Below are 15,157 nucleotides of genomic sequence, written 5' to 3'. Positions count from 1 at the left end.
TGTTCATGTGTGCAAGCAGTGGGACACACACAAGGAAAGAAAGAAGGACAGAAAGAACTAAAGGGGGAATTTTTAATATAATTAAGAAGTCCAGACTTCTATGGTTACAAATTAGTTTGAAAACTAATTAAAACTGCATAAAACAAACACCTATATTACATATAACCAAATTTGAAAGTCCATGATAGAGGAAATGTATTATATGTTCATTGATACACTGGGGCAGAAAATGTTGGCTGAACGTTAAGACAAGTTTTTGGAGAGAAGAGGAAAAAGAAAAGAAAGAAAAAGTACTTCCATTTTATAAAGAAATTTAGATTCAGAGTGGTTGAGAACCTGTGTCTCTCTGCTATATCATTTTTTACTGGGCTATCAGGTTCTGACATGTAGGACTTTGCTTAATGGCCATTTAATAAACATACATAAAATGAATGAATTAATCGAGACCCAAATCTCTAAACTGCCTGAAAGGTATTTTATCAGCCATGTAGTCTCTAATATGTGAAATTGGAGGCACAACGCAGGAAATGTGGTCAAACATGCTCCCTGTGTTTCAAGGAGACCATATGCACTGAGAGAGGAAGAAATGAGGAAAGGGAAATTTGGGGCCCAAACAACGTTTTTGTAGATGCTCTGAATATGGTGGTATCCAAGTCAGTTTTTCTCTTTTTGCCAAGAACTGAAGAGGTGTACAGAACGAGGAGCTCCACGCCTCCTGTCTGAGGAGTGGAGACCTCGCTGAGAGCCGAGCAAGCAGTGATCACTCTGCTACAGGAGCAGCTATCATGTGCTCCTAGGGGAGCTTTGCAAGGACTCGGCCTTCTGCAACCAGAGCCCACCTTCCTAGTCGCTAACTCTTGGAAAGTATGAAAACAAGGCCGCGTGTCGTAAGCATATGCTCATACTGAGGCAACTATGAATTTATCCAACCACATCACGACTTGTTTAGCCTTGTGTGTGCACACGCAACGACTTCAACCAGAGGGGATGTTCTTATAGCTTCATGTTATTGGTTTTTGTTTGGGTGGTGATTTTGGTGTGAAATGCACCTTTAAAGTGGCTGAAATAGTTTCTCAAACTTACTTAAAACTGTATTTTTTACCAAATAAGATTAAAAAATTAGCTCTGAAATGTTCGCAATATACTCACAAAATCTAAAAACTATTGCATTATATATACTTTCCAACATATACTAGACCTAAATTATTTAACTAAAAAATAACTTTTTTTTCTTTTTAAAGTTTTCTTTCGTTTTATTCCACTTGAAAATAACTGTGGATATTATCTCTTTGCTGCAGAAAAGCCCTTACTTTATGACTTTATTTATCATTTTCTATGGTAACATCATTTCCTAACTGACAGATTAAGTAAGGACATCCATTTCATCTGGATCAGAATTCTGTACTCAAGACGAAGAATCAGAACTTTGAGTTCTGGCAGGAACCACCTCAAAGCCTAGCTGTATGCTACAAGAGGCAGGGGTACACTGGAGTAAAAAATGGAAAAAGTTGTAACAGAAAAACATTAACAAAAAAGAATGTTGATGTGGCTTAAATATAAGATGCCACAGACTTTAAGACAAAATAATTATTAGGAAAGAAGTAATTTATGTAACGATAAAGGGAACAAGTCACTAGAAATGTAACTGTTTTGAATCAGGGTATACACGACTATAGCTTAAAATATTTAAAACAAAAATTGAGGGAGGAGTAGGGGACCCCTTTTTCAGCCGGTCCCCTGAGTCGAGCTGGATAGGTACCAGACCAGCCTAAATAACCACGGAATCAGCCTGAGACGCAGGATGATGCATCTGGATCTCTACAAATGAACATCTCCAGCGCTGAGTATTGAGGTACGAAGAGGGGAGCTGTAAACCGTGCACGGATATCGGAAGATAAACGGAAGGGGGAGGGAGCCGCCGCGTTTGGGCGCCGGGAAGCGGCAGCCACCTGCACGGGGGAGCGGGGGACACACAGAGGGCACCCGCGAGAGAGCGGACTGAGACCGGTGAGCCGTGAACGCGCGCGCGCCACCAGGCATCTCCCGGAACACCGGAATCCCGGTGTGCTCACGGGATCCAGACTGAGACCGGGAACTCCCGGAGCGCGCGCGGGGCGGCTGGCGGCTGGCGGGCCACCTGCACGGGGGAGCGGGCGGACTCGCGGTCGGCACCCGCGAAACAGCAGACTGAGACCCTGAACCGGGTGCGCGCGCCACCAGGCTTCTCACGAAACTCCGGAATCGAGGTGTGCTCACCGGGCATAGACTGAGACCGGGAGACCCGGGAGCGCGCGGGGCGGCCGGTGGCTGGCGGCATTAGAAACACAAAGGACAGAGACGCGCGGGCCGGTGGCTGGCGGCATTAGAAACACAAAGGACAGAGACTGGGCGGCCGGCGGCTGGCGGCATTAGAAACACAAAGGACAGAGACGCGCCGGCCCTGGAAGTGAGGGCAGGGTCGCCGAGTTGGTGCGCACATCCCGGGACGCCGCAGGGTTGAGCAGCACCAACAGTAACAGAGTTAAAGTGGCCGGAACATCAGTGGAGAACGGGCCGCAATCCCTCTGTTCTGCGACAATGCAGCCTCTGCTGCTCTGACCCTCAGAAGAGGCATAGCCGGCCGCCAGGGAAAGCCGCCAGAGAACAAAAGCCTGGAAATATCGGCTCAGAGAGTGCCCATCCGCATCCTCCCTCGCAGGGGACACGGAGACTCTAACCAAATAGGGTTGCCTGAGTATCGGCGCGGCAGGCCCCTCCCCCAGAACACAGAAGGCAGGCTGAAAAATCAAGAAGCCCACAACCGGAGGCGCCTGGGTGGCGCCGTCATTGAGCGCCTGTCTTCGGCTTAGGGCGTGATCCTGGCGTTCCGGAAAGGAGTCCCTCATCGGGCTCCTCCGCTGGGAGCCTGCTTCTTCCTCTCTCACTCCCCTGCTTCTGTTTCGTTCTTGCTGACTGTCTGTCTCCCTCTCTCAGATAAGTAAATAAATAAAATCTTTAAAGAAGAAGCCCACATCTCTAAGATCCCTATAAAACAAGAGGCACGGCCTGGGACCCAGTCAATAATTTTGGGCTCTGGAAACCCCGCAACCTCTCTTCATCAGAATGACAAGAAGGAGAAGCCCCCCCCAGCAAAGAAAAGACAGTGAGTCAGGGGCCTCTGCCACAGAAGTAACGGATATGGATGTAACCAAATTATCAGAAATGGAATTCAGAGTAACAATGGTCAAGATAATGAGTAGACTTGAAAAAAGTATTCAGGAAAATATTACTGAGAATATACAATCCCTAAGGGCGGAAATGAGAGCGAATTTGACAGAAATTAAAAATTCTATGAGCCAAATGCAGGCAAAACTAGAGGCTCTGACGGCCAGGGTCACGGAAGCGGAGGAAAGGGTTAGTGAATTGGAGGATGGGTTAATAGAGGAAAAAATAAAATTAGAAGATGGTCTTAAAAAAATCCACGCCCACGAATGTTGGCTACGGGAGATTACTGACTCAACGAAACGATCCAATGTTAGAATCATCGGCATCCCTGAGGGGGTGGAGAAAAACAGAGGTCTAGAAGAGATATTTGAACAAATTGTAGCTGAAAACTTCCCTAATCTAGCAAGGGAAACAAAAATTCGTGTCCAAGAGGCAGAGAGGACCCCTCCCAAGCTCAACCATGACAGACCTACACCACGTCACGTCATAGTGCAATTCGCAAATATGAGATCCAAAGAAACAGTATTGAAAGCGGCCAGGGCAAAGAAATTTCTCACGTACCAAGGCAAAGGCATCAGAATTACATCAGACCTGTCTACACAGACCTGGAATGAGAGAAAGGGTTGGGGGAGCATTTTTAAAGCTCTTTCAGAGAAAAACATGCAGCCAAGGATCCTTTATCCAGCAAGGCTGTCATTCAGAATTGATGGAGAAATAAAGACATTTCAGAATCGACAGTCACTAGCCAATTTCGTAACCACGAAACCAGCCCTACAGGAGGTATTACGGGGGGTTCTATAAAAGTAAAAAGGCCCCAAGAGTGATACAAAACAGAAAGTCACAGCCAATACAAACAAAGACTTTACTGACAACATGGCAGAATTAAAAGCATATCTCTCAGTACTCAGCCTGAACATTAATGGTTTGAATTCTGGTTTCAAACGCCACAGGGTTGCAGATTGGATAAAAAGAAATGACCCATCCATTTGCTGTCTTCAAGAGACTCATTTCGAACCCAAAGATGCATTCAGACTGAGAGTAAGGGGATGGAGTACCATCTTTCACGCAAATGGACCTCAAAAGAAAGCTGGGGTAGCAATTCTCATATCAGATAAATTGGATTTTAAACTACAGACTATAGTTAGAGATGCAGAAGGGCACTATATTATTCTTAAAGGAAGTATTCAACAAGTGGATATGACAATTATAAATATATATGCCCCCAACAGGGGAGCAGCAAGATACACAAGCCAACTCTTAACCAGAATAAAGAGACATATAGATAAAAATACATTAATAGTAGGGGACCTCAACACTCCACTCTCAGAAATAGACAGAACACCCTGGCAAAAACTAAGCAAAGAATCAAAGGCTTTGAATGCCACACTCGACGAGTTGGACCTCTTAGATATATATAGAACACTACACCCCAGAACCAAAGAATACTCATTCTATTCTAATGCCCATGGAACATTTTCAAGAATAGACCATGTTCTGGGACACAAAACAGGTCTCAGCCGATACCAAAAGATTGAAATTATCCCCTGCATATTCTCAGACCACAACGCTCTGAAATTGGAACTCAACCACAAGGAAAAATTTGGAAGAAACTCAAACACTTGGAGACTAAGAACCATCCTGCTCAGGAATGACTCGATAAACCAGGAAATCAAAAATCAAATTAAACAATTTATGGAGACCAATGAGAATGAAAATACAACAGTCCAAAACCTATGGGATACTGCAAAGGCAGTCCTAAGGGGGAAATACATAGCCATCCAAGCCTCACTCAAAAGAATAGAAAAATCTAAAATGCAGTTTTTATATTCTCACCTCAAGAAGCTGGAACAGCAACAGAGGGACAGGCCTAATCCACGCACGAGGAAGCAGTTGACCAAAATTAGAGCTGAAATCAATCAAGCAGAAACCAGAAGTACAGTAGAGCAGATCAACAGGACTAGAAGCTGGTTCTTGGAGAGAATCAATAAAATTGACAGACCACTGGCAAGACTTATCCAAAAGAAAAGAGAAAGGACCCAGATTATTAAAATTATGAATGAAAAAGGAGAGGTCACGACGAACACCACTGAAATTGGAAGGATTATTAGAAATTTTTATCAACAGCTATATGCCAATAAACTAAGCAATCTGGAAGAGATGGAATCCTTCCTGGAAACCTATAAACTACCAAGATTGAAAAAGGAAGAAATTGATTTCTTAAACAGGCCAATTAATTATGAAGAAATTGAGTCAGTGATAAACAACCTTCCAAATAACAAAACTCCAGGCCCGGATGGTTTTCCTGGGGAATTCTACCAAACATTCAAAGAGGAAATAATACCTATTCTCCTAAAGCTATTTCAAAAAATAGAAACAGAAGGAAAGCTACCAAACTCATTCTATGAGGCCAATATTACCTTGATCCCCAAACCAGGCAAAGACCCCCTCAAAAAGGAGAATTACAGACCGATTTCCCTAATGAATATGGACGCCAAAATCCTCAACAAGATACTTGCTAATAGAATCCAACAGTTCATTAAAAGGATTATCCACCACGATCAAGTGGGATTCATACCTGGGATGCAAGCGTGGTTCAATATTCGCAAATCAATCAGCGTGATACATCATATCAACAAGAAAAGACTCAAGAACCATATGATCCTCTCAATTGATGCCGAAAAAGCATTTGACAAAATACAGCATCCTTTCCTGATTAAAACCCTTCAGAGTGTAGGAATAGAAGGTACATTTCTCAATCTCATAAAAGCCATCTATGAAAAGCCTACTGCAAATATTATTCTCAATGGGGAAAAGCTGGAAGCCTTTCCCTTAAGATCAGGAACACGACAAGGATGCCCACTCTCGCCACTATTATTCAACATAGTACTAGAAGTCCTTGCAACAGCAATCAGACAACAAAAAGGGATCAAAGGTATTCAAATCGGCAAAGAAGAAGTCAAAATGTCTCTCTTCGCAGACGACATGATACTCTATATGGAAAACCCAAAAGAAGCCACTCCCAAACTATTAGAAGTTATAGAGCAATTCAGTAACGTGGCGGGATACAAAATCAATGCTCAGAAATCAGTTGCATTTCTGTACACGAATAACGAGAACGAAGAAAGAGAAATCAGGGAATCCATCCCATTTACAATAGCACCAAAAACCATACGTTACCTTGGAATTAACTTAACCAGAGACGTAAAGGACCTTTATTCTAGAAACTATAAATCACTCTTAAAAGACATTGAGGAAGACATAAAAAGATGGAAAGATATTCCATGCTCATGGATCGGAAGAATTAACATAGTTAAAATGTCCATGCTACCCAGAGCAATCTACACTTTCAATGCTATCCCGATCAAAATACCGAGAACGTTTTTCAAAGAACTGGAACAAATAGTCCTTAAATTTGTATGGAACCAGAAAAGACCCCGAATCTCCAAGGAACTGTTGAAAAGGAAAAACAAAGCTGGGGGTATCACAATGCCGGACTTCGAGCTGTACTACAAAGCTGTGATCACAAAGACAGCATGGTACTGGCACAAAAACAGACACATAGACCAATGGAACAGAATAGAGAGCCCAGAAATGGACCCTCAGCTCTTTGGGCAACTAATATTTGATAAAGCAGGAAAAAACATCTGGTGGGAAAAAGACAGTCTCTTCAATAAATGGTGCTGGGAAAATTGGACAGCTACATGCAAAAGAATGAAACTTGACCACTATCTCACACCATACACAAAAATAAACTCCAAATGGATGAAAGACCTCGATGTGAGACAGGAATCCATCAAAATTCTAGAGGAGAACATAGGCAGCAACCTCTACGACATCAGCCAAAGCAACCTTTTTCATGACACATCCCCAAAGGCAAGAGAAACAAAAGATAAAATGAATTTATGGGACTTCATCAAGATTAAAAGTTTCTGCACATCCAAGGAAACAGTCAGAAAAACTAAGAGGCAGCCCACGGAATGGGAGAATATATTTGCAAATGACACTACAGATAAAGGACTGGTATCAAGATCTACAAAGAACTTCTCAAACTCAATACACGAGAAACAAATAAACAAATCAAAAAATGGGCAGAAGATATGAACAGACACTTTTCCAATGAAGACATACAAATGGCTAACAGACACATGAAAAAATGTTCAAAATCATTAGCCATCAAGGAAATTCAAATCAAAACCACACTGAGATACCACCTTACGCCAGTTAGAATGGCAAAAATAGACAAGGCAAGAAACAACAATTGTTGGAGAGGATGTGGAGAAAGGGGATCCCTCCTACATTGTTGGTGGGAATGCAAGTTGGTACAGCCACTCTGGAAAACCGTGTGGAGGTCCCTTAAAAAGTTAAAAATTGAGCTACCCTATGATCCAGCCATTGCGCTACTGGGTGTTTACCCCAAAGATACAGACGTAGTGAAGAGAAGGGCCATATGCACCCCAATGTTCATAGCAGCAATGTCCACAATAGCTAAATCGTGGAAGGAGCCGAGATGCCCTGCAACAGATGACTGGATTAAGAAGTTGTGGTCCATATATACAATGGAATATTACTCAGCAATCAGAAAGAATGAGTTCTCAACATTTGCTACAACATGGACGGCACTGGAGGAGATAATGCTTAGTGAAATAAGTCAAGCAGAGAAAGACAACTATCATATGATTTCTCTCATCTATGGAACATAAGAACTAGAATGATCAGTAGGGGAAGAAAGGGATAAAGGAAGGGGGGGTAATCAGAAGGGGGAATGAAACATGAAAGACTATGGACTATGAGAAACAAACTGAGGGCTACAGAGGGGAGGGGGGTGGGGGAATGGGATAGACCGGTGATGGGTAGTAAGGAGGGCACATATTGCATGGTGCACTGGGTGTTATACACAACTAATGAATCATCGAGCCTTACATCGAAAACCGGGGATGTACTGTATGGTGACTAACATAATATAATAAAAAATCATTATTAATTTAAAAAAAAAAAAAAAAAAAAATAAAACAAAAATTGACAAAGTTACACAAATTAAATGAGAGATCCATAATCCTAGCAGTGTTTTAACAAACTCCTTTTGGTAACTGACCTTAAAACAGAGAAATTCAGTATTTCGATGGTTGGGAAAAAACCAGCATGTTCAATATAATAGAGATGTGTACAATCTTACACATGACTAGAGAATATGCCTTTAAAAAAATCAAACACGAAACAATGATAAAAATGAACCCTATCTCACAAAACTGAGAGAAATAAATATTAAATAACTGATGTTCATAAACCGTGTTCTCTAATCACAGTTCAAAACAAACTGGAAATCAATTACACACTGTGCCATCTAAAAAATTTAAAGCACATCTTATTATTTATTCAATAAATATTTATTGGGTGTCTAACAAGATCCAGGCACAATTCTATATGGAGAAGATAAAAACAATAAAATGGGCCACGAATTTGCCTTATTGAAGCCAACAACCATAAATATTTAAAAACATCTTAAATAAACAAATGTTAAAAAAACCAAAACAGAAATTTGAACATATTAGCACGGAATCATAATGAAATATTTATATTTTAAATCTTATGTGATACAACTAAATAAGTGTTTAGAGAGATGCTTGAAGCCAGTAATTTAAAGATATGTAAGGGAAAAATGTGATATTAGTAAGCTATGAATTCAACTTAAGAAGTTTATAAAAGAGAACAGATTAAAAAGAAATAACAAAGAACTGAAACTGATAAAAAACAAAACAAAGCCAAAAATTAGCAGCTTGCCATGTCCTAAATCCACATATATGAAAAGTAAGTAAGGTAAGTCTAGTAAAATAGATATATCTTCTGCTAAATTAAGCAAACTAAATCAAGAGAAAGGCCAACATAAATGAGATGTTTTAAAAGCTGGAAGTTAAGGAACAAGCTATTAAAATTCACAAATGACATGAGTGTCTAATATTAGACAAAATGTTACAAAAATTAAGACAGTCAAGCAAGGAAGATCAATACAGAACCTAATATTGTTCCTATAATTTAGCATTAAATAATTTGAAAAGGTAACTTAAAATATACCATTTACAATATGAGCTAAAAGCATAAAGTACAAGGGAATAAATCCAAAAATAGATGTGTAAGACCTCATGGGAAAAAATGGAAGCTTCAGTGAAGGACCCAAAAGGAACACTAAGTAAGTGTGTCTAACTGTCTACCTACATATTCTCATATATATGCTTATAGATAAATCATAAGCCACAATTATATACCATATACACCAAGTTATATACCTATATTATTTTATATATTATATAATATTATGTTGTCTATAGTATATTATACATTTTTATAGCTATATATAAACAATACATGTATTTATTTAATAGATGGGTAATTTAATATTATTAGAAGATGGCAAGTCTCCTTAAACTAATCTATAAGTTCAAAGAAATTCCCATTAAAATTCCAGGAACTTTTTTATGAAACTTGTTATGCTAGTCCTAATCATATTTATACAGAAAAACTAGCCCAAAACAGTCAACACAATTTTGAAGAAGAGGCAGGAGAATTTCTCCTATCCAGTATCAAAATTTCTTATAAAGCTGTGGTAACTGGAATGTGGGACAGGCCCAAGACAGTATACCAGTGCAACAGAATGCAGATCCAAGAAGAATTAAAGATATAAATCAGTAATAAATAAATAAAACTGTAAAACTTCTAGAAGAAAATAAAGGAGAATATTTTTATGAACTCAGGCTAGAGAAAATTCTTATACAACCTACACACACACACACACACACACACACACCACAAATAAGCTATGAAGGAAAAATCCTGACAACATTTTGACATCGAAATTAAAAACGTCTATATATCTGGTAAGAAATTACAATAAAAAAGTAAATAGCCATGTCACAAACTGTAATATAATATGTGAGGCACATACAATTGATAAAGATTAGTATATAGAATCACAGAAGATGTTTATACATCATTAAAAGAAGAAAATAATGCAACAGAGAGCTAAGCAAAAGACACGTACGGGTATTTTACAGAAGAGTAAACATGAATGTAAATAATTGTACGAAAAGATACTCAACTTTACTAAAAGTCAAAGAAATGCAAATTAAAAAAAGACACAGGGGCGCCTGGGTGGCACAGCGGTTAAGCGTCTGCCTTCGGCTCGGGGCGTGATCCCGGCGTTCTGGGATCGAGCCCCACATCAGGCTCCTCTGCTAGGAGCCTGCTTCTTCCTCTCCCACTCCCCCTGCTTGTGTTCCCTCTCTCGCTGGCTGTCTCTATCTCTGTCGAATAAATAAATAAAATCTTTAAAAAAAAAAAAATAAAATAAAAAATAAAAAAAGACACAATTTCACATGTACCAGGTAGAAAAAAATGAACAAGTCTGATAACACCAAGTATTGGTAAGAACTTGGGGAAACTGAACTTTCACGTTTCTGGAGGAAGTGTTAATTGTTGCAACTGTTTTAAAGGACAGAACTTAACAGTACGGGAGTAAAGCAGAGGACATGCATACCCTACAACCCAACTGCAACACTCCTGTGCTCCAGAGAAACTCACACTGCTGGTTCATTATAGCATTTCTGTAACAACAGTAAGAAACTAAAGCCAAGTTCACTGTATCTCAGTACTGGATTGTATAAACGAACTACAGTATATTCATAAAATGAAACACAAAAAAGGAATTAAAATGAAGAAATTAGTTCTACATACATGAACGTAGATAAAGCTCCAGCTGAAGTCGCAAAGGAGCCTATAGTAAATAGCATTTCTCTATAAAAGTCAGGCATTCAACACAATCAACACTGATCATGGATATTCACATAAGAAGCAAAAGCATAAACACAAATATGGAATCATACACACAACATTTAGGAAAATGGTTACGTCTCAGGAAGATGGAGACAGGCTGAGTGGGTAAGAAACAAAAAGGACAGTAAGATCCAAGGCAAATAAAACTATTAACATCTACAGTTTGGTGGTGGTGAGTATATGGATGCTTTTTGTTATTTAAATATCTCTACATATCTCTTATTATGTCTTATGCATGTATTTGAAACATTTTCTAATCCTAAAAAGAAAAAATAAGCTGCAAAATAGCACCCCCCAAAATAAATTACTCTTAGGATTTTAAATACTTACTTCTTTGAGCTGATGTCCATATTTTCAACAATGCCTTTAATTTTCTCTACGAAATTAGTAAATGTTGTTTTTTCCAAGAAGTAAAAATCTTCTGTATAGAAATTTTCATCTAAAGGTCCTAAGAACTTAAAATGAAAGTAGTTTCATTATTGTATACCTTCTAGAAGATACCAGTTTGGGACAAATATTTTCTCATCAAATAGATATTTAAGCAAAAACCGATTACAGATTAAACAGATGGTGGCTATCAATCCCACCATTTACTAAATCTACGGGGAAACAAAGAAGAAAAAATGTTTCTCACTTTGATATTCAAATAACATTTGCATAAACACCAAAATCAAACTGACAAAATTAAAAAGGAGTAAATTTTTTCCATTTGAAAGTTTTACTTTGAAACATAATGCTTCCAAACACCAAAGGCTTTCCGTCCTAAGGTAAGTTATACAAGCAAGTGTCTATATTTAATAAGTCTTTTATTTTCAATTTGTTTTTCTATTCACCTACAAATTGTGGTCTACACTATGTCGGTATGAATTAGCACATACACAAGGAATGAAAAAACAAAAAACAAGAGACAAATCATGTAATTACTTAAACGTACCAACCCATCTTCATCCCACTGATGCTGTATAAATGGTTTGGAGCCCAGCAAGGTCATGCAGGTCAGCTTTAAACCAGTAACTCTAGAGGTGGGCAAGGTGTCAAACTGCCACATACCTAATTTCGGAGGATGGCTATTCCATCACAATGACCACAACTCGACAACCATCAGCATTCCCTGGGGGAAGCAGTACGTTCAGTCATCATCCTATCATGAACGCAAACCCCGATGTAGAAGGTAGGCCTGATGCAGTCTCACGCACTGAACAACTACACTTCATGACAAACACCTAGAAAGTATATCATTCCGAGTATTTTTTTTCTTGGTAAAAAGACAGAAGAAAATGGTTGTAGCAGACTTTCTCATTTCCCCTTCATCTGCTTCTGCAATTAATATTTTCTAAAAATTGATAAAGTTCTTGAATCTCTCCTCATTTGCTCATATCACAGGTGATCTTAGCTGGGATGTCAGCATTCCAGCTAAACAAATACCATGTTTCACTTTAAACATAAAACATGGGCTCTTAATGCAAAAAACGGGCACTATAAAACTAAAAGTACACATACAAACATTTCTTTGCCTTGAGATCTGGTACCCCCTTTCAAAGTAACTTTGAAAGTACTTTCAATGTTGCATTTTATGGACTATGACTAGGAAAGGCCTGGAAAAGAGCTGAATTTTATCTATACTACCTCTAGCGATTGGAGCACTTTTGTTAATAACTCGGAAAAAGGAAATATAATCTCATATTATTTTAAGGGGTTAATTAGATTGGCTATCTTCACTGATTAAAATTCACCAGAGAACTCGTTCTATGTCACCTATGTAAGTATAGTGTGAAACAGCTAGAAGAAACTTGATTCTTCTGTCTTATTTCTTCTACTTAAAGTTGAATATAATAGTTGTGGAATAAAGTAACTTCAATAGTATAAAATTCACACAATGTCCAAGTTGGGAAAAAGGAATATTGAACTTGAAAATCCTGTAAAAACACAATAAAACCTACCTGGTGCCTATCCAACCTATCCATCTATTCTTTACTACATTTTGGAAATGTGATTTTTCAGTTATCCGGAATAACTGTTGTAATAGAAATGCATTACCTCCTTTGACAGCTCATTAATATTTTAGAAAACTCTGTTAGAGTGTTCATCCACATACTGAGCTAAAAAATCTCTCTACAATCATGGAGGCCTCAGCAACTGGCCTTGATTCTATTCTGACTCTCAGCAAGCGTAATGCAAATCAAATCTACAAATGTATCCACTATTTCTTATGACAACCTTTAAATATTTAAAGAGAAAACAGGAATTAATATTTACTGAAAATTTACTGTCTGTGGCTGTTTTATGTGCTTTAGGTTTAAAAGTATATTTAATCTCTATGACTCTGTAAAATAGACTGTCATCATTCCGTCTGTCTAAATGACATTTCCAAACCAAGTCTCATAAAGGTCATATAATTAATGGTGCAAATGGAATTTGAATCTAGATTTGTTTGGCTAAGAAAAAGGTCTTGCTTGTTTCTCTACTCTCTGCTACCCCTTGTCTTTCACCAATTTGTAAACATGTAAGTTAATAACAGTAAATTTATTACAATCATAGTAACAGTGTTATTTAGCATTTTAATACTAAAAATAAATAAATTTTTAATTTGTGAGCATATAGTAAGAAAGTATAAGATGATTGCTGCCCCCCAGTTTTAATCATCGCATTTAACAATTTGACTTTGAGTGTGTTTCAATTCTAACAAATATTTGGACGGGTTCAGAATGAAGAGTGATTCTAAAATGTCAGATTTCAAGCACTGAACTATCTCGTTCCGAGTTGTAACTATCTGCTACAATTGCTGTGATTACTGTGCTTTTTAAGCATTACTCTGAGACAGAGTAATAGACTAAGTATTACATGACAGCTCATAAGCCACAGTACTTCTTTTCAGATATACTTTTCTATTTGAGTCACAGTTCCATAAATAATACAATAAAATTATAATTTTCTATGAACCAACACAAAAATCAACATAATTGGACTTAATATCTATCTCCAGCCCCAACCTCTCCCGAGTTCAACTCACACATTCAATTGCCAACTCAACAAGCTTAGGAGGAGGTCCAGAACTGACCGCTGAACTCTTCCTAATGTGCAGAGTGGACTCTCTCTCCTTCCCCTTCCACTCCTCCTCAACAACCCCACTCTGTCTACAGACTTCCTCGCCTTAATACAAGGCATCTCCACTCTGCCACTTACACAGTTCTCTCACATCCCACGTCAAGTCTGTCAGCAATTCCTGTTCACTCTTCCTCCAAAATACATCCCACAGCCACTCCTCACTATGTCCGCTGGAGCCATTCTGGTCCAAGCCGCTGTCAGCTCCCACCTGGACTACTGAAATAGCTCCCAAATGGCTTCCTGACACCCTACAGTTTGTCCTCAATATAACAGCTGCTAGAGATCCAAACAGAACATAAGTCAGATCATGTCCGTCCTCTGCCCCGAACTATGAGCTTCATGACTCATTCAACGTAAAGCAAGAGTCCTTGAACGGTCCATAAAACCCTACATCATCTGGGAGGCAGCTGCTTCTCTGAGCTTCTCTTCTGACCACTCTCCCTCTACCTGCTCTTCCTAGAACACACAGCAATCATCTCACCTTCGGACCTTTGTCCTCACCGTTCCCTCTATCTAGAACATTCTTCTTCCAGATATTCCACATGGTTTGCTCCCTCACTTCCTCTGGTTCTCTCCAAATGACACCTTATCAAGTAGGATGCTACTTGTTATCTGTTGCTGACCACCAAAATATAAACTTCATGAAAACATGTTGTTCACTACTAAACTCTCGGAACCTAGAAGAATATCTGGTTCACAGCTGGTGCAAAATTAGGATCCGAATTTTTTTTTTAAGATTTATTTTAGAGAGAGACAGGAAGAGAGTGGCAGATGGAGAGGGAGAGAAAGAATCTTAAGCAGACCACGTGCTGAGCGTGGAGCCTGACGTGGGGCTCAATCTCATGACCCTGAGATCCTGACCTGAGCCAAAATCAAGAGTCAGAGGCTTAACCGACTGAGCCACCCAGGTGCCCCTAGGATCTGATTACTTTTGTAAATTTCAAGGAAAATGAGTAGAAACCATTATTCTAGGAAAAACATAACTGTAACATTTTTTATCACTAATATTGATAACTTATGAATT

General features: G+C 38.9%; 1 protein-coding gene across 4 annotated transcripts in view; it reads right to left on the bottom strand.

Annotated features, from left to right (window-relative positions):
• Nucleotides 1-15,157, bottom strand: part of UGGT2 (UDP-glucose glycoprotein glucosyltransferase 2) — a 192,237-nt gene that overhangs the window by 66,418 nt on the left and 110,662 nt on the right. For all 4 annotated transcript variants that reach the window (XM_026493491.4, XM_057307574.1, XM_057307558.1 and 1 more), the window contains one exon: nucleotides 11,359-11,483. In XM_026493491.4, coding sequence (XP_026349276.3) covers nucleotides 11,359-11,483 — 125 coding nt within the window. The remainder of the gene's footprint in view (nucleotides 1-11,358; nucleotides 11,484-15,157) is intronic.

Source organism: Ursus arctos, unplaced genomic scaffold (genome assembly GCF_023065955.2).
Source record: "Ursus arctos isolate Adak ecotype North America unplaced genomic scaffold, UrsArc2.0 scaffold_10, whole genome shotgun sequence".
Taxonomy (NCBI): Eukaryota; Metazoa; Chordata; class Mammalia; order Carnivora; family Ursidae; genus Ursus; species Ursus arctos.
The sequence above is the reverse complement of the archived record's forward strand: the minus strand, read 5'-3'. Positions and strand labels throughout refer to the sequence as shown.